This window comes from Crinia signifera, chromosome 1, assembly GCF_055691185.1.
Source record: "Crinia signifera chromosome 1, ASM5569118v1, whole genome shotgun sequence".
Classification (NCBI taxonomy): domain Eukaryota; kingdom Metazoa; phylum Chordata; class Amphibia; order Anura; family Myobatrachidae; genus Crinia; species Crinia signifera.
Window position 1 is genome coordinate 224,239,344 of NC_139217.1, and position 23,266 is coordinate 224,262,609.

At 42.7% G+C, this 23,266-nt stretch overlaps 1 protein-coding gene across 3 annotated transcripts in view; it reads right to left on the reverse strand.

Moving 5' to 3' along the window:
• The window catches only part of SEMA6B (semaphorin 6B), a 237,993-nt gene that overhangs the window by 93,047 nt on the left and 121,680 nt on the right, over positions 1-23,266 (reverse strand). For all 3 annotated transcript variants that reach the window (XM_083179335.1, XM_083179334.1, XM_083179336.1), the window contains 2 exons: positions 13,954-14,073; positions 12,507-12,595 (listed from right to left, as the gene is read on the reverse strand). In XM_083179335.1, the coding sequence (XP_083035461.1) occupies positions 12,507-12,595; positions 13,954-14,073 (209 nt within the window). The remainder of the gene's footprint in view (positions 1-12,506; positions 12,596-13,953; positions 14,074-23,266) is intronic.

Sequence of the window (23,266 nt, forward strand, 5' to 3'; positions counted from 1 at the left end):
TTGTCAGAAAGAATGAACCAAAATATGGCCCTCTGTAACATCTCTCATGTGCACCTGCTTTCATCTGTGAAGAGCACAGGGCGCCAGTGGCGAATTTGCCAATCTTGGTGTTCTCTGGCAAATGCCAAACGTCCTGCACGGTGTTGATCTGAAGGCATAACCCCCATCTGTGGATGTCGGGCCCTCATATCACCCTCATGGAGTCTGTTTCTGACCGTTTGAGTTGACAAATGCACATTTGTGGCCTGCTGGAGGTCATTTTGCAGGGCTTTGTCAGTGCTTCTTCTGTTCCTCCTCGCACAAAGGCGGAGGTAGTGGTCCTGCTGCTGGGTTGTTGCCCTCCTACGGCCTCCTCCACATCTCCTGATGTACTGGCCTGTCTCCTGGTAGTGCCTCCATTCTCTGGACACTACGCTGACAGACACAGCAAACCTTCTTACTACAGCTCGCATTGATGTGCCATCCTGGATGAGCTGCATGACCTGAGCCAGTTGTGTGGGTTGTAGACTCCGTCTCATGCTATCACTAGAGTGAAAGCACCAACAGCTTTCAAAAGTGACCAAAACTTCAACCAGAAAGCATAGGAGCTGAGAAGTGGTCTGTGGTCACAACCTGCAGAACAACTCCTTTATTGGGGGTGTCTTGCTAATTTCCACCTGTTTTCTATTCCATTTGCACAACAGCATGCAACATTGATAGTCAATCAGTGTTGCATCCTAAGAAGACAGTTTGAATTCACAGAAGTGTGATTGACTTGGAGTTGTGTTGTTTAATTGTTCCCTTTATTTTTTTGAGCAGTGTATATTTAGATATACATATATATAGGTATTTTTGTTTGAATAAACAGCTTTATTGCAAAATGGATCCAGCGTCTAATGTGAACAGATGCTGATATCGGACACTTGTATATATATATACAAGGTAAGACAAATGGGCAGCACTCTCCAGTCTTATGCTGGCCACACATCAGACCAACTTTCCTCCAACCATCCAACTACTTGCTTGGATGGAATAAAAATATGGTACTGGATGGGAGCAAAGGACAATCAGAAATGTGCCCACAAACCCAAGAAAATGGACAAAAACATGCAGTCAAATTGTTTAAATTAAACAGGTTCAACTAGCTGAGCAACAGTTTTTGTCCTTTTCCATATTTTGGGAGCAAATATATTACATTTGCTCCCACCCAGTACCATAGTTTTATTCCATCCAAGCAAGTAGTTGGATGGTTGGAGTAAAGTTGGTCTTATGTGTGGCCAGCATTATTCAGGATAAAACAAGCCTTTAATTATCCTGAATAAGACTGGAGAGTGCCGCCCGTTTGTCTTACCTTGCACATAGATGTCCTGCATCGTGGGAAGGCTATCCCAGCAAATATTTTGACTTATAATATACGTGAGTGCCGGGCCCTTCTTGCTTGTGTGTATATATATATATATATATATATATATATATATATATATATATATATATATATTATAATATATTATGTATTATGTTAGCAATAATGGTTGTTCAATGCACCTGTCCGTCCGTCCCCCACACACACACACCTGTGTTCACTCTTTCTGACAAAATCCTTCTTAGATGGACAAAACCATGTGCACTGCAGGGTGGCAGATGTAACATGTGCAGAGAGAATTATATTTGGGTGAGTTATTTTGTTTCTGTGCAGGGTAAATACGGACTGCTTTATTTTGACACTGGAATATAGATCTCACTTTGAAGTAAAACCCCACCCGCATCTAATTTTCTCTGCACATTTTACATCTGCACTACCTACAGTGCACATGGTTTTGTCCATCTAAGAAGGATTTTGTCGGAAAGAGTGAACTAAAATAAGGCCCTAAGAATCTCAGTAAGGTAGCACCCCTCATTGCAAGCAGTCAGGGTGTGCATTCTAGAGCCCCATTTCCCAAATAACACCAAATAAGGCAAGTACAATAGAAGCAGAAAGGGGAAGAGGCAAATAAAAGAGTGACACATTTGGGAGCAGAAAGTAGGCAAAGCCGAGGACCTGAGTAACTTCTCATTCCACATCTAAATCCCATTCTGTAGCTGCAGCATTGCAGATCACCACTATTGCGTCAAAGAGCTAGGGGATGTGGTCATTAGGCAACAGTGTCAAGGTTGACAGTCAAAAGTGGGCCACTATTGGTCAACAATCGAAAGGTTGTGAAATGAAAAGGTCAATATGGTCAAGAGGTAGACACAAGGAAAATGTAGACATGAAAAGAGTCGCCATGGGTTTTTCGTGATTTTTCTTTGTAAATGGACTTGTTCATAATTTACCATCCCAGTGGGCATAAATAATGTGCTTAGTGCAGAGATGCACTGTACCCAAGGTATAGCAAGTGCAGTGGTACACTTATATGGTATTCATGTCACTCTATGTTGACACAGACATCCAAAAAGTAAAAAAAAATCATGTCATCCTTTTTATCGACTGGTTTTACCTTGACCTTTTGCATGTGTCAACATTTTCACCATGTCAACCTTTTTTGATGTGTCGACCTTTTGAATGTCGATCAACAGTGGTTGACCTTTTGATTGTTAACCTAGACATTGTTGACTTAACAACCCGAACCCACTCAGTGCACTGATGGTCCTGGCAGCAAGCTACATATTAGTCTAAGTGCTGGTTTTTACTCTTCTAATACAGACTAATACAGATGGAGTGCCTGCTAGCCAGCCTGCAGGATCGCCAGATGTCCTGAGCTGGCACAAGCTGGCGGACAGGAGCTCCATCTGATGGGGACGTGCAAGCATCTCTCGCGCGACCCCGTCAGCAAGGCAGTGGGGTGCCAGCAGAGGGAAGCGGCAAGCTCCGACATAGCAGGGCATGCGAGGGTCTTCTGCGAGCACACCACCTTCTGTTGGATGGAGCGATGCGGCAAATGGCGATTATACTGTATCACCAGGAACAGCTCCATTGAGAGCTGCTCCATCTGTATACTGTATATTGCAAATTGCACAGTATTTGCAGATGGCTGCAGTTACAGCTGCTGATTTGCATTACTGTCTTTTGATGCATTAGCTTTCACTACGCTTCTCTTTGGAGAATCTGCAGTACTATTGCTTATGCAAAGCTCCCAAATGTCCTAATTTAAGTGGGAAAGTCATGTTTTGTGGGACTGTCCCATGGTGAGGAGAGGTAGTTGGGATTGTGAGTCCCCACTGTCAGTTCTGTTCTGCCCATGCTATGTGAGCTGCTGGCCATGCCCTCAGCCCCTCAAGGAGAAAGATGGGTTAGGGGCATGGCCAGCAGCTCACACAGCACTGAACATGCCCCTACAGTGTCACAAATGGGATGTGGCCTCATGGGAATGCCATGATCATAGACCACGCCCCCTATATTTGGGTGCGTGGCTTCAGGGTGTCCCTCCTTCCACTAAGACAAAGTTGAGAGGTATTTAAATGTATGGTCTACTTGCAGGGCTGTCAAAACTGGTCCTCAAGATCTGCCAATGGTCCACGTTTTCCAAATCACCTAGCTGGTGCTCAGCTGTAGTCATTACTAACCGTCAAAATTTCAAACATACAAGAAATTGGGTGGGAGGGGTCTGCACGAAAGATTGGAAGTAATTTTGGGAAGAGATAGGAAGATTGGGAAGAGAGACTGGGGATCTGGGACGCACGTTTCGCAAAAGCTTGTTCACCCGGCCGGGTGAACAAGCTTTTGCGAAACGTGCGTCCCAGATCCCCAGATTGTCAGAGACGCGTTCACGTGTGCACACGTGACCGCAGGAGCGGCTTCCAGGCTGAAGCTTCAGAGACGAGACGAGTGCTCCTGGCGTCCCTGCATCACAGAGATCCAGGGCTGGTAACGTAGACCTCCCCCTGCAAGTCAGCCGTGCGCTGTCAGTGCCGGCTGAGCTTTGGCTATGGGACTTTGGTCTTTTCTTTTTCTTTTCACTTCATTCATTTAAAAACTGTAAATCGGAGAATTGACTGTCTCTTTATTGTAATAGAGTCTTTTGACTGTTGCATGAGATAATTGTGTCCAAATTTGTAGCACTCTCCAGTTGTAACATTTATTGGCTTAAATCGGCTGCACTCAGACTGGTTCTGGGTGTAATTTTGTACTGAGAATCGTTTAAACATTATATAATTATAACTGTACAAGCTAGTTTTCACACTTACAGGGATTGGCTGCCCTGCCCAGAGGCAGATACAGCCGATAATTGTGCATTAAATCAATTAATTGCACCTGTTCTTGACCACATAGTGCTTTTTCCAGTGCTTCAGTAAAAACGGAGAGTTTTCAGTGTAAATGTGTTTTTGTGAACATGACTTTAGTTCAGTGGTGACTGGCATGCATGTGGATGCGCATGAACATATAAGCAATACCAACTGAGATATACTAATTGGTCTGTCTATCTTGGAGTGAGTTTTCTTGCTGCAAAACTGTGCCATTTATTTCTTTTTACAACTGTGTCTGTGAGCATTACCAGGCTAATTGGATAAGTTTTCATGTGAATACCACTAGACTAATTGGCTAAATTATTTACAACAATCAGTCAATCATAAAGTGAATTAATGCATGAGTGCAAATGTAAATAGTGTGTATATACTTTATTTGATTTATCATTTTTTATTTTGCTGACTAATGATTATAATCCTTATCTCATTCCAAATTGAGAACAAAACTATAATGCCAAATGGTATAGGCATTAAGGATTTATGAAGGTCAGCTTTATACATTGCTGGTGCTTATATGGATCACATATAGTGGTACACATACGGCAATTATTGCACCAATTTTTGATCCAGCCCCATCATCGTTATAGTGGTGGTGCTGAGATTAATCAAATATAGTGGTACACACAGGTTAATTTATTATAACACTATTGATACCAGCCCTATTATTATTGCTTAAAATCATTCGCAAACAAAGGCATATATTTTGTATGTATATAAAATAATTATACAAAATAGTTTAAACATTTTTTAAAAAATTAATAAAAATTACTCTGACACAAAAATTTTTTGCGCAGCATTAGATTTTATTAAAGTAATTAAAGCACATTAAAATACAAATAGACTTTGAAAAAAACTTTTTCTAAATAAACTCTTTTTCATGTAATTTATTAATTTTTTCACTTGGCATTAAAAAATATAAAAAAATATATGTAAAACTTTTTTCGAGCATTTGAGCTACTTAGATTGGGGATAAAGAGTGCACCCCACCCGAGTTTCTTCTCTTTCCTTGTTTAAAATTTCAGACATGCTGTACTCATTCCTACTATAGATCCACAGGTTGCCTGAAAAACATTTTAAGTAGTGCTCTGTTTTTAATAAATAGCTGTTTTTTTTATTTGGATGAATTGGTAAATATAAATAGATTATTTATATTTCAGTAAACTACCCAATCATAACTTTTTACAATGTATGTGTTTTGTGGTTAATGTTAACCTTTACCTTCAATTTCTCATCCATTCTCTATTAACAAATCTAAAGCTGGGTACACATATATACAATCGTTGGGCCGTTCTTCCTTTCTGGGATGAACAGCCGTTCGAATGTATAGGTGTGTACGCAGTCCCAATTTCTGCTGTGCGATCGATAAATGGGCAAAAACGGTCTTGTCCATCCATACTCAGCGGGTCGAAGGATTAATATTCATCTGACCGGACGGGCCCATATCAGGAAAACTGTCCTCATCTTGGCAATCCTTCCCCGCACCCGGCCGGGTGAACAAGCTTTTGCGAAACGTGCGTCCCAGATCCCCAGATTGTCAGAGACGCGTTCATGTGTGCACACGTGACCGCAGGAGCGGCTTCCAGGCTGAAGCTTCAGAGACGAGACGAGTGCTCCTGGCGTCCCTGCATCACAGAGATCCAGGGCTGGTAACGTAGACCTCCCCCTGCAAGGCAGCCGTGCGCTGTCAGTGCCGGCTGAGCTTTGGCTATGGGACTTTGGTCTTTTCTTTTTCTTTTCACTTCATTCATTTAAAAACTGTAAATCGGAGAATTGACTGTCTCTTTATTGTAATAGAGTTTTTTGACTGTTGCATGAGATAATTGTGTCCAAATTTGTAGCACTCTCCAGTTGTAACATTTATTGGCTTAAATCGGCTGCACTCAGACTGGTTCTGGGTGTAATTTTGTACTGAGAATCGTTTAAACATTATATAATTATAACTGTACAAGCTAGTTTTCACACTTACAGGGATTGGCTGCCCTGCCCAGAGGCAGATACAGCCGATAATTGTGCATTAAATCAATTAATTGCACCTGTTCTTGACCACATAGTGCTTTTTCCAGTGCTTCAGTAAAAACGGAGAGTTTTCAGTGTAAATGTGTTTTTGTGAACATGACTTTAGTTCAGTGGTGACTGGCATGCATGTGGATGCGCATGAACATATAAGCAATACCAACTGAGATATACTAATTGGTCTGTCTATCTTGGAGTGAGTTTTCTTGCTGCAAAACTGTGCCATTTATTTCTTTTTACAACTGTGTCTGTGAGCATTACCAGGCTAATTGGATAAGTTTTCATGTGAATACCACTAGACTAATTGGCTAAATTATTTACAACAATCAGTCAATCATAAAGTGAATTAATGCATGAGTGCAAATGTAAATAGTGTGTATATACTTTATTTGATTTATCATTTTTTATTTTGCTGACTAATGATTATAATCCTTATCTCATTCCAAATTGAGAACAAAACTATAATGCCAAATAGTATAGGCATTAAGGATTTATGAAGGTCAGCTTTATACATTGCTGGTGCTTATATGGATCACATATAGTGGTACACATACGGCAATTATTGCACCAATTTTTGATTCAGCCCCATCATCGTTATAGTGGTGGTGCTGAGATTAATCAAATATAGTGGTACACACAGGTTAATTTATTATAACACTATTGATACCAGCCCTATTATTATTGCTTAAAATCATTCGCAAACAAAGGCATATATTTTGTATGTATATAAAATAATTATACAAAATAGTTTAAAATTTTTTTAAAAAATTAATAAAAATTACTCTGACACAAAAAATGTTTGCGCAGCATTAGATTTTATTAAAGTAATTAAAGCACATTAAAGTACAAATAGACTTTGAAAAAAACTTTTTCTAAATAAACTCTTTTTCATGTAATTTATTAATTTTTTCACTTGGCATTAAAAAATATAAAAAAATATATGTAAAACTTTTTTCGAGCATTTGAGCTACTTAGATTGGGGATTAAGAGTGCACCCCACCCGAGTTTCTTCTCTTTCCTTGTTTAAAATTTCAAACATGCTGTACTCATTCCTACTATAGATCCACAGGTTGCCTGAAAAACATTTTAAGTAGTGCTCTGTTTTTAATAAATAGCTGTTTGGATGAATTGGTAAATATAAATAGATTATTTATATTTCAGTAAACTACCCAATCATACCTTTTTACAATGTATGTGTTTTGTGGTTAATGTTAACCTTTACCTTCAATTTCTCATCCATTCTCTATTAACAAATCTAAAGCTGGGTACACATATATACAATCGTTGGGCCGTTCTTCCTTTCTGGGATGAACAGCCGTTCGAATGTATAGGTGTGTACGCAGTCCCAATTTCTGCTGTGCGATCGATAAATGGGCAAAAACGGTCTTGTTCATCCATACTCAGCGGGTCGAAGGATTAATATTCATCTGACCGGACGGGCCCATATCGGAAAAAAAGTTCAGTGTGTAAGCACGTTCGATCGATATGCTGCCGTTCTTGCGATTATACTTCCAAACTGGAACGCCCATGTGGGTGTTGACTAGCTGCATGATCTCTCCTACAGCACAGCATGTAAACAAGAAGCGTTCACCTCCCCCTCATTATAGTTTCCTGCCATAACTTTTAAAGAAATAATCGTGGAAATATGTATGCCTTCATTCCCATTATTCTTTATAGCATTTCAATAGGGAGTATACATCATTTTGACCAACCCTTCTTGGCGTACCCTGTCCCTAGTCACCCCACTGGCAGACTACATGTAGACACGCACCCCGTCTTTATAGCGGTTTGCCGTATGTCTGTCCCTAGTCACCCCACCGGTTGACTACATGTAGACGCGCACCCAGTCTTTATAGCGGTTTGCTATAAATGTTTTATAATACAGGGTCAAAGCAAGTTTTGCGGTCTGAAAGCAGCACATGGCTCCTCGTCGTCACGTTGTTTGTGCAACTGAACACGTGCATGGGGCGGAGATTCGAGCGCTATAATCCAATCACACAGTTTTCTCTGCACGCGTGCGACACGTAAGAATCTTCATTCGGGAGAAATACGTGAACATAAACAGCAAAATTCACATTCTTTTCATTGGTGAGTACTCAACCACAGTTTATTTTGTAATGACAAAGGCTTTATTGATGTATTTGTTTTGTGTATCAGGAAAGTAATGTCCATTTTTTTTTTTTTAACAGACATTTAGAAAATGGCAGAGAAGAATGTTGAATTTATGAAGGAGTTCATTGAGGCTTACAGAGAGAGACCAGGATTGTCTACAGAGATTATTCGAATAGGCAGAAGAGAGCTGTAGCGCTGGAGGAGCTGGTTAAAATCGGCCTCCCTTACTACCCGACGGCAAACACTGAATGGGTGCGGGGAAGGATTGCCAAGATGAGGACAGTTTTCAAAAAGGAACATCCATGAAATCAGGAGCCGATACAGACCAAGTGTATGTGCCCAGGCTCTGGTAATTTGATCTACTGGCATTTACATTGGACCAAGAGCTGCCGAGGGAGTCCATCGGCAATCTGCCTGTGGCCAAGGCTGCCCCATGCTCCACGCCTCACACCCCTGAATTTGCGGAGGATACCCTCTCTGGCACAGTAAGTACACAGATTATACACATTTGAAATATTTTTTGAAAATGAAGATAAGAGTATAAATAAAGTACAGTAAAAAGGTAGCATGTCATAGCAATTCAGCAGATCATGTCATCCTGCCAATTCACTGCACCTACACCATTAAAGTACTGCAAGTACTCTTCTCTGGTCAATTTTGCACGCATAGTATGTTACATTTCTTGTATTTAGATTGGTCTCCAAGCATGTTAATCCGACTGCCTTCTCAACTATTTCACTGTCATCCATGCCGGAAACATTGGGGTGCGTGGACTGTGTTTTTTTGCATAGATAGTTGTGCAGCACACAACAGGCCAAAACTACTACCCTGTCTATTTTATCTAGCCGCAGATTTATGGCACTATGGAAAATCCAAAGTGTATTGCTTAGTATGCCAAATGCATTTTCAGCCACTCGCCTAGCTCGAGAGAGCCGGTAATTGAAAATTCTGCGTTCTCAATTAAGCGACCTTTGTTGGTAGGGTTTTACGACATTGGCGTGCAAGGCAAATGCCTCATCATCAGCCACAAAAACAAAGTTTAAACCATGCACATTCTGTGTCCGTTCTGGTAATTGAAGTCCATTGATTTTAAGTTTGTCATGGAACATGGTCTTTTCCAAAGCCCCACCATTAGATACCCTGCCATTTTTGCCAATGTCCACAAAGATGAATTTCGTATTTGGCATTGGCAATAGCCATTAAAAATATGCTAAAGAAGCCCTTATAATTATAGAAAAAAGAGCCACTATTGTCTGGGGGCATGATGCGGATATGTTTTCGGTCGATGGCATCACCACAATTGGGGAAATTCCAAAGATACTTAAAATCTTGGCCAATAGCTTGCCACTCCTCAGTAGTCGTAGGGAACTGAAATATAGAAGTAAAGAGGTTTTAAAAAACAAAATCACTGATTTGGTTGTTACATAATGTTTTACAGCCTTCTCTATTCGTGGAAGAGGAGTGTTCACAGACACTGGATGTGCCGTCACAGCTACCTTCAACGGTCCTCTGCTCTACACCCACACCCAGCACTCAGCAAGCCGCGCAGCAGCAGCCTGAACCTCCATCAAGGAGAGGCCATAAAAGGCCGCGTCAGACTGCGGATACATCTGAGGTCATGACTCGCCAGATTCTGGAGTTTGCCAATCGACTGATGGCATTGAACGAGGATGAGCAGGACCATGTGGGGAACGCAGTTGGCCAAAAAATCGGAAAACTTGATCCTGCAACAAGGGCAGAGGCTGAGCGGATCATCAGTGACACCCTGTACCGGGCCAGTGTCGGGACCCTTATCCGACAAACTCGGCTTACAGATGACCCCCCTATGTCCAATCCATCAGCCCTGCCCCAGTCCCACAACACCAAATGTATCACCCAGGTCATTATCCATACTATCCCCAGTATGATATGCGCACACATCCCACTTCTGCGCAACCAACTGGAGTACCATCACCATTGACAATAGCACCAGGTTCAGCCAGTGGTCCCATCCAGGGTTTGGGGGAAAACACCATCTCCCTTCCAAACAGTGATGGATACAGAGCATTATCCTCTTGATACCATCCATTATCAGAACCTTTAAAAAATGTCTAGTTGTTTTTTCTCTATTTATTATAAAGTTTTTATATTCTAAATGTTTACAAGTTTGTTACGTAAACCTTTTACTTTTAAAATATTATATGGGGTGCATGTCTACATGTAGTCAGCCGGTGGGGTGACTAGGGACAGACATACAGCAAACCGCTATAAAGACGGGGTGCTCGTCTACATGTGGTCAGCCGGCAGGGTGACTAGGGACAGACGTACGGCAAATCCCTATAAAGACGGGTTGCGCGTCTACATGTAGTCAGCCAGTGGGGTGACTAGGGACAGACATACAGCAAATTGCTATAAAGATGCAGTGCGCATCTACATGTAGTCAGCCGGCAGGGTGACTATGGACAGACGTACGGCAAACTGATATAAAGACAGGGTGCGCGTCTACATGTAGTCAGTCGGTGGGGTGACTAGGGACAGACATACAGCAAATTGGTATAAAGATGGGGTGCATGTCTACGTGTAGTCAGCCGGCAGGGTGACTAGGGACAGATGTTTGGCAAATCTTTATAAAGATATTTTTTGGCTTATCAACTTTGCTATCAAGTTGGACGCAGTTGATAGCAAATTTACCTTCATGTATTGCTCCTGTAGAACTTGGATGATGGCATTACAGGTCTCAGGTATTATTAGTCCCAGAGCTTGAGAGGATATAGCAGAGCTGTACCTCAGATCCACATGGTCCTCCCAGTAGCCAGGAAACGTAGCGTTGCCACCCGTCTCTGCTCAGCTGAAATAGTTGTCCTCTTTTTGGATTAAAGGAGTAACTAGTGTCAGAAGCTCCATGAAGGTAGGGTCATCCATATGAAGACAATTCCTGAAGTCATCAGGGTTGATCTCCTGTACCAATGGCATATTGGAGAAGGTGTCTCTCCCTCAGAAGCCAGTCTGTGGTCCAGCAGCTGCGATTCTTGCTCCTCTTTTTTTTTTTTATAGACTGCAATGTTGTGGCCATAGCAGCAAGAATGCAAGCACAAACCTTTCTTTTCCTCAAGCTCATGATGGAAGTGGTAGAAATGGAATGAAACGGAATTAACCTCTGCACAGCCAGCACAGATTTAAAAAAGAAATCGCTTTTGTTTAGGTTCTGTACTCACACCTTTTTTTGGTTTTGGGATACCCTTAACCCAGCCCATTATGATAATGTTGTTTATATATAACGTGTCAATAGCCCGAATCGAGAGTGTGTGTACGGTAGTGCAATCTTTTTCTTGCGATTGTTTGGACGGAAGTAGTTTGGACGTCGCAAGTAAAATTGTATAGGTGTGTACGCGCGTATCGGCTGGTGTTTGTGGATGGTCGGTCGCATGTATGGTCAATCAAACGCTCGCAAGAAAACAGGGATTGTATAGATGTGTTCCCGGCTTAACTCATTAGTCAATTGTAGTCCGTTATGAATACTGATGCCAGATTTGTACAGCTCACCAGTCAATCCCAGCTCCCAATCCTTCCAAAATGGAAAAACACCTCTTCTTCCATAGTACATGTGCAGCCTTATCACTAAAAGGTCTGATTTCAATATGTATGGAATTGCACAGCCACAGCAAAGCAGCTGTGCAATTCCTTACAAATAAAATGCAAATGCCAGCAGGAGGCTTCAGGTGTATGCCTCTTGCATATACCTGCTAGATACAAGTGCTGCTCCTGAGGATGCAACAATGGATTACCATTGTGTCCTTCGGTCACTTTGCGATGGTAATAGTCTGTGTAAACCAAAGCATACTTGGATTGGCCAAAGGATCAGACAGCCAGGGCCTGGAGGTCTGCAGACCATAGGCCCACCGCTCCTATAAAGCGGTAGTGACACTTCCCCATTTTGAACAGTGGTTACTCTCACAGAACATTAACCATAAGATCTGCATGCACATCTGAATGAGGATAGAAATCAGTAAAATTGTTCTAAAATTTCAGATTCAGATCTGTTACCCCAGCAAGACTTCTTACTGATGCCCAGCCAATTAGTCATACCAGGGAATGCATGAGAACAAATGATTAATTTGCTGTTTAGTGATCCTTTAAAAGCTTTGTTTATTTTTAAAGCATAGAGAGAAGTATCTGAGAATGGTAGTTTGTGAACATACCTTCTCAAGGTAGTTAAACTCTACTGCAGTCTCTCTGAAGAAGAAATACACATGATCATTCCAGTCCACAGCATTGACAAAATATGGATCTAAGCAAAGAAAGAGAATATTTAGACACACCAAACATCACCTACAGTATGTTATACTGTATATAAAGCATCATAACTGATACTTTGAACCAGGGGTACACCTACAAACTTACCAAATAAAGTGTTCCACAAAGTTTTCTAAATCATACTTACCTACTCTCCCATATCTTGCCTGGGCCATCCAAGTTTTGGGGTAGTTCCCCGCACATCAAAAAGAGATGGGCAACTCCTAGTGTAGTGGGCAGATCGGGGAGCTCACCAGCAGTTTGCCCCTTGTCACCTTCCACCTACTTCTCCTCTCCAGAGAGGAAACTGTCAAAGTACTGTAGGTAAGCATGTTCTAAAAATACTGGGCCTAATCAAGTTGGACGCAGTTGATAGCAATAACCAGCAAACTACGCACACACACTGAGAACAAGTACAATGGCATGTGCATTTACGTACAACATTGCTATTACTTGAGAAGGCTTTTGCAATCCGTAAGAAGTTCAGGGTGGAAATCTGGAGGTTTCCGAAAGTCTTTGCAAAAACAGGAGATATTATGGGAGTGTTTTAGCATGCAGCTGCGATCCTGTTCTCAGCACTGCAGCCACAGTGGCCATATCTTAAAGAGTTACAAGATTAGATTCACCAATGCTTCTGTATACTTCGTATACAGATTCGGACTCAGTCGCACACAGCTATACAATTATCAAATTAATCAACACAGCTTCCTTGTGCAACCTAGTCACATTGTGAATTAGATGCATTTTCAGGCAAAACACTAAGTACTAGTAGTGGCCCTGTTTAGTGTGACCGCATAAATAAGTGTTATGAGAACACATCTGTACAGTACTATACTATACTGTCCACATAAATATACATGGCATAAAACATTTAGACATGCAAATATGAAAAATGTTAAGACAGTCTGTCTATCATCTGGCGTTTATGTTAAGACACTCATCTTTTGTGAGCTTGGTACATTTTTGCACAGACCTATGGAAAGCAATGTGGACTGCTTTTACTAATGCTGCAAGACATCTCTCAGCTTCTTCATATCCACCAATTTAGTAGAACATCAATAGTTAAATAGTTATTATCCTATAAATGAATACTCTATTATATCTTTATCTTTTTCCCAAAAAAATAATCTTACAGAGGTTGCCAATTCTAATTTTCCTTTGAAATGATAAATTGGATTATGTATTTGATAAATGTTAATAATACTGAAAAATTACCACATTAATTTATTTATTTACAGTTTATCTTGTAGTGCAGCAAATTCCATTGTGCTTACATGAACCTTGATGGTCAGAGACAAGCCAGACAGATTCATTCTACAGTTTTAGTTCTTTAAAAGCTTAGATACCTCTTACCTTTGAACCATTTGGAGTCATGTTTGACACTTCTTAGAGCCGGACGTCGTCCAAGGCTACGATAAAGAACAGCATCAATTGCTAGGAAATCTGTTACTGTAGCAGTAAAGAGCATCCCATCTAAAAAAGCAGAGAAGTGCAGCTGAATGCAGAGACATATCTTCGTACTGTCTAATACAGGGCCTGATTAAAGGTTCATGGTGCCCTAGGCTCATATACATGTAGCTCCCCTTGCAATGCTGTTACACACATATGTATGAAAACTCAGGGACCCATGGGTCATACTACCCATGTGCATGTAACAAATTACATCTGGCATGTAGGATCTAATGCTTGTGGTGTGTGCAGGAGGCTTCGGGTTTAGGCTGCCCATCTAGCGCTGAAGCACAATGTACATAAAGTAATGGTTCCATCGGTAAGTTACATGGGCACCCCCCCACAGTACATCAGGACGGGTGACTGCAAACAAGCATGGAACAAATTAGGCCTTCATCTGCAAGGTGCCCCACCAGTCCTGGTGCCCTAGGCTGCAGCCTAATCAGCCTAATGGTTAATCAGGCACTGTTCTTATACTCTCCTTTTCTTAGTTTTTGAATGTTAAATAAAAATGTTGATGTGTAAACATGATGTTGCATGTAATTAACCTGTGTTGGAAGCACTTGCTTCTTTGACGATATCTCAGTACTTTGTACATGCCTCCAAACCCTTTCTAGTATCCAGGGCCATCAAAAGGAAGGGGTAATAATTGCTCAGACCCAGCTGGTTGGTAGGGCCTAGAAACTGCCCAAGACCACTCCCCCCCAAACATACCTCTTACCCGACAAAATATTTATAATTTAAGAGAGCGCACTGAGTTGATTAAATAATTATTTAATGTATATAAGAAAATGTATTAACATGTCACATGTATATTTGCACACATAGATAACAATTTATTATAAAAATAAAAAATAATAGTAAAAATCAATATTCAAGTTAAATATAAAAGCACTAGGTGATTCATCGCCCCCTACGGGCGCTCTTCACACCGTCGTAAGGGGCTGCGCCCCCTTAATTTGTGAACGTTTGTATATGAGAAATATGGTTAGAATTGTATGAAAGATGCCCTGTATTGCAACTTAGGTGTCCGCGAATCGCGGGAGGGGGGGTCGCGGAGGGTGCCGCGAATTGCAGGAGGGGGGGTCGCGGGGGGTGCCGCGAATTGCAGGAGGGGGGGTTGTGGGGGGTGGATGCTGCGAATCGCGGTAGGGGAGGGATTGCAGAGAATCACGGGAGGGGGGTCGCGGGGTGGGTTGCCGCAAATCACGGGAGGGGGGTTACGGGGGCGGGGGTTGCGGCGAATCATGGTAGGGGGGGTCGCGGGGGGTGTGCCGTGAATCACGGGAGGGGGGGTCACGGGGTGGGGTGCCGAGAATCGCGGGGGTGTGTGTGTGCCGTGAATCGCGGGAGTGGGGGTTGCGGGGGGGGGGTGGGGGGGTGTGATGCAAATCGCCACAAGAAAAAATCAACACAGAAAGGTCAACACATGTAAATGTTGACATAAGTGTGGCACTTCATTGGTGTCCATGTCGACACATGAGAATGAATATGAAAATATTCAAAAAATGAAAAAAAAACTTCAAAAACTCATGTCAACCTTTTTCATTGTCGACCATAGCCATGTCAGTGTTTTCCATGTGCAATTTAATTCTGGAGCTGCCGCGAATCACGGGGGGGTGCCGCGAATTGCGGGAGGGGGGGTCGCGGGGGTGGGTGCCGCGAATCGCGGGAGGGCGGGGTTCACAGGGGTTGCGGTGGGGGGTTGCCGCGAATTGCGGGAGGTGGGGGGTCACGGGGGGTGCCGCGAATCGCGGGAGGGGGGGTTGCGGGGGGGTGTGACGCGAATCGCCACAAGAAAAAATCAACACAGAAAGGTCAACACATGTAAATGTTGACATAAGTGTGCCACTTCATTGGTGTCCATGTCGACACATGACAATGAATATGAAAAAATTAAAAAAATTAAAAATAAATCTTCAAAAACTCATGTCAACCTTTTTCATTGTCGACCATAGCCATGTCAGTGTTTTGCATGTGCCATTTAATCCTGGGGCTGCTGCGAATTGCGGGGGGGGGGGGGTGTGCCGCGAATCGCGGGAGGGGGGTCGCAGGGGGGGTGCCGCCAATCGTGCAAGGGGGGGTCGCGGGGGGGTTCTTTTTGCCGCGAATCGCGGGAGGGAGGTCGCGCGGGGGTGTTTTTTCCGCGAATCGGGGGGTGTCACGGGGGAGGGTTTGCCGCGATTTGCGGTCGTGGGGGGTCGCGGGGTGGTGGTTATGCCGCGAATTGCGGGAGGGGTCGTGGGGGGGTTCTTTTTGCAGCGAATCGCGGGAGGGGGGGTCGCGGGGGTGTTTTTGCTGCGAATCGCGGTAGGGGGGGTCGCGGGGGAGCGGGTGTTTTTGCCGCGCTTCGCGGGAGGGGGGGGGGCGCGCGGGGGGGGAGGTTTTGCCGCAAATCGCGGGAGGGGGGCGCTCACCTGGTGGCTGTGGAGTAGCAGTGCTGGGCAACATGGGAAGGCAGTGGGTGTCTGGCACTGTCTGTGGGCTCACTGGGCTGGTTCTCTGTCACATACCTCCCAACATGACCCTCTCCAGGAGGGACACAATGCTCTGTTTCTAGACTTCCCCTTAATGTTTGCCATCACCTGTTTTAAACAGGTTAATTTCTCAGAAAGGTGTTCAGCACAGATGAAGGCAATCACACATTAAGAGGAAAGTCCAGGAACAGAGCGTTATAGACACAGACACCCACTTTGAGTGACAGATGTAGCCAAATATATATAAAAGCATAACATATGTCCAGCAGCATCCACAGTTAACCTATAAATGTATCCACTTTAGGTTGGCTCTTACCCACTTTATATAGCGTCACAGTCTCCTTTAGGTGCGTAGCCTCTAGTGTCCTAATCTCTGAAGTTTTTGCATGGAGCCCAAAATAGGCACCGGGGGGACAAGCTCCTTAATGTTTGTTATATAGGAGTGTTCCTTTAAATGTTTGGGGATCCCAATTTGGAAAGAAAAAGTCTTCTTTATATATACAGTGTCCGCTGTATAATGGGTGCAGTGACGGGAGCGAGGTTAGGGCAGCGTATTGGGGGTGATTTGATGTTGGCGGTCCGCTACAACCGGCGTGGCTCTGTTGGAATATGAACACGATATAAAAAAGAATACCAACTTAATCCTGGGCGCTGATGGAAGTATTTTTCATAATTTTCCCTTTCATTCAGAGTTTTTACCCAGAAATGAAAAGACAGAAAAAAAAGGGGGGATACAATACAGGTTGAGTATCCCGTATCCGAATATCCGTTATCCAAATTATTCCAAAAACCAGACATTCCAGAAAGTGAAAAAAAATATATATTTTTTTGCTAAAAACTCACTGGGGACATTTGTAACAGCACTATTGAGGACATGATATGTAACTGGCACTATATATGTGCAAGACAATGATTGCTTGGCATTCAAATTCAATATCTAAGACCGTACACAAATTTTGTTTCATGTTTTGAAACCCTTTTTTTTTTAACAAATAAAATATATTTGTGTGTATTTCTGCAGTTGCGGTTTTCTTACACCCGAAAACCTGGACGGACTGCAGGGGTCTCTTCGTTGGCATAGTCCTCTCCGTCATTTCAAAGCAGGGAGCAAAAGGCCCCAGGCCGTGGAGAGGAGGTGGACAGCATTGGACTCTGACTGGACAAAGGCTCCGGGGACGCCTGGGATTTATGATCTTTGCCTTATTTGTCTGCATTTCCCTGTAGACAATTTTACTCGGTGGGAGTCTGATGTTTTACACCACTGTGTTTTTTACTCATGTTTTGAATAAATAAGCGGTATTACACTATACCAGCTTTTATCCTTCTTTTGCATGTATGCTGATTCTATTTGGATGTCTTGATGACTGACCGCCCCTGTATAAGCGATTCATGTCTGCTTTTATTAGTAGACCAACATAAAGGGTACGAGTCTCAAGACCCCGAAGTACTAAGTACAAAACACACTTTTTTCGACTAGCCTATCCCTCCTCCTAACCTCTTTTGATCCTCCTATCCTGCCTCCGTTCCCCTCCGTTCCTACTTATCCTGTTGTTTTCGTTCGTCCACCCACCTATTTTTAGTATGTTAACTCTTATGAGTAGGGTCCTCCTGCCTCACGTACTCACCCTACCTCTTTACCTCACCTGTCCTCCTGTCCTGTTCTTCCCTTCCTCTACTTCATCTTCAGTCTCCTCGACAATTTTGACACCTACTTCTGAACTGATGCTGATTCTATTTCTACCAGCTATACCCCTATTTATACTGTATTTTTCAACACACCCTGTACGTTACCTTGTCATTTGTTTTTTGTTTGCTATGTACGGCGCTGCGGACACTTTGCGGCGCCTTATAAAAAAACGTACTACTACTACTACTACTACTATTTATCCATTTAAGATAAATTGTTGTGAAAAACATTATCGCACTATTGTATGCCCCCCCCCCCCCCCTTTTTTTTCCTGTCTTTTCATTTCCGGGTAAAAACTCTGAATGAAAGGGAAAATTATGAAAAATACTTCCATCAGCACCCAGGATTAAGTTGGTATTCTTTTTTATATTGTGTTAATTGTGTATGGAAGGTGATTCATACGTTATCAACTATACCCCAGGCTGCAGATAGCGCAAAAGTCAATTCTCAGGGAACTTGTTCTTTTTGCTGTTGGAATATGAGCCTGCGCCGGGAGCAGATCCACACACCCCCACCTCTCGCTTCCTTCTCTGATGGCAAAGAGAGGAATCACACTCACCCGGCCAGGTGTCAGCACCGACGAGATCGCCGCAGGTCCCTCCTTGGTGCGGCTGAAGAACAGTGGGTATCAGTGGGGAGATAAAAGGGGTCCAGTAGTAAACGAGCAGCTTTGGGGTTAACTGGTGTTGCTGGATAGCAGATTCCATTAGCTTGAGGAAACCGTCAGATAGTGTGGACGGAGAAACATGTCAAGCTAGTGGAATCTGCTATGCAGCAACACCAGTTAAACCCAAAGCTGCTCATTTATAACCGGACCCATTTATCTCCCCACGGATATCCGCTGTTCTTCGGCCGCACCAAGGAGTGGCCTGCAGCGATCTCGTCGGTACTGACACCTGGCCGGGTGAGTGTGATGCCTCTCTTTGCCATCAGAGAAGGAAGCGAGTGGTGGGTGGATCTGCTCCCGGTGCAGGCTCATATTCCAACAGAACCACTAGGGTTGTAGCGGACCGCCAACATGAAATCACCCCCACTACACAGCCCTAACCTCACTCACATCACTACATCCATTATACAGCGGACACCGTATACCGTATATATGAAGGAGACTTTTTCTTTCCAAATTGGGATCCCCAAACATTTAAAGGAACACTCCTATATAACAAACATTAAGGAGCTTGTCCCCCGATGCCTATCTTGGGCTCCGTACAAAAACTTAGGCGATTAGGACACTAGAGGCTCCCCACCTAAAGGAGACTGTGACGCTATATATAGTGGTTAAGAGCCAACCTACATTTATAGGTTAACTGTGGATGCTGCTGGACATATGTTATGCTTTTATATTTAACTTGAATATTGATTTTTACTATTATTATTTTTTTTTATATAATACATTTCTTATCTATGTGTGCATGTAAAATGTTAATACATTTTCTTATATACATTAAATAGTTATTTAATCAACTAAGTGCGCTCTCAAATTATAAATATTATGTTTTCCTTGTTGAATTTGATAATTCTTGTGGGAGCAGCCCGACATTAAATTAAAACTGTGGCTAATCCACAATTACTGTATATTAATTATTTGATACTTTAAATTATACATATATTCTTATATTTATCTGCGCCCGATATACCTTGTGTATATATTTTTTTGGGACTCTTACCTGACAGTTGTAGCAGCCTCTCTCCCCAGCTCATGCTGCAGTGAATCCAGAAAGACTCCTGAGCCACAACAATTGTCTTTGCATGTGTGAGTTTGGAAGGGGAGTGATCACGGTGATTATGCCCACCCTGGATTTGCCCCCAGTTGAGTGCCCCCTTATTCATAACACGGGCCAACAGATATTTATAAACAAAATTCAAAGGGGGTGTGGTGACACCTCCAGTGATTAGGTCATGCCCCAAAATAGTACCCAGGTCAAGCAGAGCTCTCTACAAAACTGCTTATTTCATTACATTGACCCCATTTGGTGTAGACCTCACATAATAATCTGGTACAGATGGAGCGCCTATCAGCCAGCGCCGGCGGAGAGATGCTCCATCTGACTGGGACGCATGAGCGTCTGACACGTATGTGCGCCCCAGTTTTTGGGTGGTGCGGGATGCGAACCCTACCCATCTCCACTTCAGGGAGATGGGCAGGGTTAAGGGGGGGTGCGGGGAGGTGGCGGGACCAGTGGACAGCCACCTTGTCTTGGAGAGGGTATGCAGACAGTTCTTTAATCACATCAGTGTAAAATAGACACAAATACAGTGAGAAAAATAATCAACAATGAGAAACAAGATGTGGCATAGTTTCCTTCACACACACACATCTGTACTATTCACTTCAGTAAACTGGTCTGTGCTGATGAAATTATTTTGTGAAACTGTGGAGGAAGCCCGTGTGTCATCTTGGCTCTCTCTTCTATAACTGGAAGAGCAGAGACTCTGTGCACTAGGGTCACTGGTAGACCCCAGTGTTGTCCCATGGTGTAGTGTGAATGCAAGGGCATAACTACCATATGTGCAAGGGGTGCAGCTGCTATGGGGCCCAGAACTGAAAGGGGCTCAACTTTACTTTGTAAGTTATAACTGAATCCGTAAGGTACCTCTGAAAATAAATTTATACTTACCATCAATCCAGCATAGATTGGTCCCCTTCAGTACAAGTAGACAATCCAGGAGTTAATAAATAACAAAGCACAAAACACAACACCAGGCAGACCTGGGACGCCACAAGTGTGTTGACACTTGCACCTCCTCCCCGAGAAACGCACACCTTTCATCCATGTTTTTTCAATAATTACCTCTCTGCTCTTGCCAAATCATTTTGTGCAAGCGCAGTAGCAAAATCATCAGGAAAATGGTCATGGTGCCAATTTTCTATAATCCTGTGCGTAATTAGATATTTGTAGGCCCCACAGCAAACGTTTGTAAGGGCCCCTATGTACCAACTAATAGTTGGTACATAGGGGCCCTTACAAACGTTTGCTGTGGGGCCTACAAATATCTAATTACGCACAGGATTATAGAAAATTGGCACCATGACCATTTTCCTGATGATTTTGCTACTGCGCTTGCACAAAATGATTTGGCAAGAGCAGAGAGGTAATTATTGAAAAAACATCGATGAAAGGTGTGCATTTCTCGGGGAGGAGGCGCAAGTGTCAACACACTTGTGGCGTCCCAGGTCTGCCTGGTGTTGTGTTTTGTGCTTTGTTATTTATTAACTCCTGGATTGTCTACTTGTACTGAAGGGGACCAATCTATGCTGGATTGATGGTAAGTATAAATTTATTTTCAGAGGTACCTTACGGATTCTACTGGAGAAGAGGACAGGCCTCTAGGTACTTACATACTTACCTATAGGTATAAGTATGTTTTTGTGGTGTATATATTAAAATTTTACTTTAATCGGTATCAGTGTTTTTTGTGTGGTATCGTTTTCTGTAGCGGGCCCATTAATGCCCCATATGCTGGGACTTGTGGTTTGCCAAGTCTTTGATGTGGGGGAGGCCTTTTTTGAACACTTTCATTTAAATGTTTAATTAACATCAGCCCAGCGTCCAATGCCCAGGGGTGGCGGGGACAGCTTTGGACCAATGTTCCCTCTAATTTTACGAAGGCTGTGTGCGGCAAAAGATTTTGGCTGTGCAACTTTGGAAGGAAATTTTAATTTTTGTGCGTCACTTATATATAAATGGAAAATGACGTTCAGCATTTGTGTTAACTTTACTTCAAAATGATATTAAACATTTAAACATTCAAAACACAGCCCACAATGTAGTTAATGGGTGAAACACACATTAATTGAGTCCACAATTGCAAAAAGGGACCACTGCTACTTTGTGCGCTCAGTTGTATTGTCTGTGCGCACGCTCGTCGAGTTGTGTGCGCGCGCACATGCGCACAGCTTAGAGGGAACACTGCTTTGGACTAGCCTGGGACAGGGGTGCCCTGGAGGAGGGGGCTATTATTGTGGTGGTCCCCATTCCCCCAGTAATGCTTTTGCCGCGGGAACTTAGATAATAAGTGTCCCCCGGCTGTGGCATTTCCCTGATGGCTGTTTGAGCCCAGTGCTGGTTTCTGAAATACGAGGTTTCTGAAAAACTACTCCTTTTGTTGCACATATTTTGGGAACCAGGACCGGGCCAAGAGCCCACTGTTGGTTATAGAAATCAATGGGTCCCCATGTCTATTTTTCCTCTGTATTTCTAAACCAGCACTGGCTCAAGGAGCCCGGGGCTGGTTATACTCATGGGAGGGAGACCCAATGCAGTTTTTTTTAAATATAAATTTACACAGAGAAACCTGCATGGATATGACTGATCCTTATTTTGATTCTTATTTTGCTGCCAGTAAAACTCGACAGCCAAATACGAATCACTTCACCATCCGTAAATAGGAATCCTGAGTAAATTAGTTGTATTCTTGGTTGTAATTTCAGCTCGATTACAGCAGTGCCTTTTGTACCTGTTTGTACCTGGGATGGGCTGTAATTGAGGATTTTAGTACATTTTGATATGCAATTTCCCCAAAGGTCTATTGGCCATGGATAACCAGTCCAGTGGCCACAAAGATCCCCATATTTAATGCCATTGGATTTCTTTATGTGGGGTTACATGAATAAATGTGTTTATGCTGTGCATAATTATCATCTGCAACAACAATATGCTGATGCTTGTGCTCCATTTCAGCAAGACATGTTGGTCAAGGTTCATCAGGAATGTGAAAACACTGCAACATCTTAGAACACATCATAAATATCTTTTAACCCTTTGAGTGCCAACATGTTTGAGAGAAGCGAAAAATATCGGCTAAAAATGCCAGTGTCATTCACATTTGTTATTTAAAATTCAAGTAAAAAATGTTGAGTAAAAAAAATTATATTTCCAATATACTGTAAGGTAAACATTAAACGTCATTATGATGAATAAAAATGTTTGCTTGGCGATTTTCACACCTATTTTGATAAATTCCCTTGGCACTCAAAGGGTTAAACCTTATGTTAAAATTCAAGAATGAATTAAGACATGTTAAAATTACTAACACTATTGTTTTGTATTGA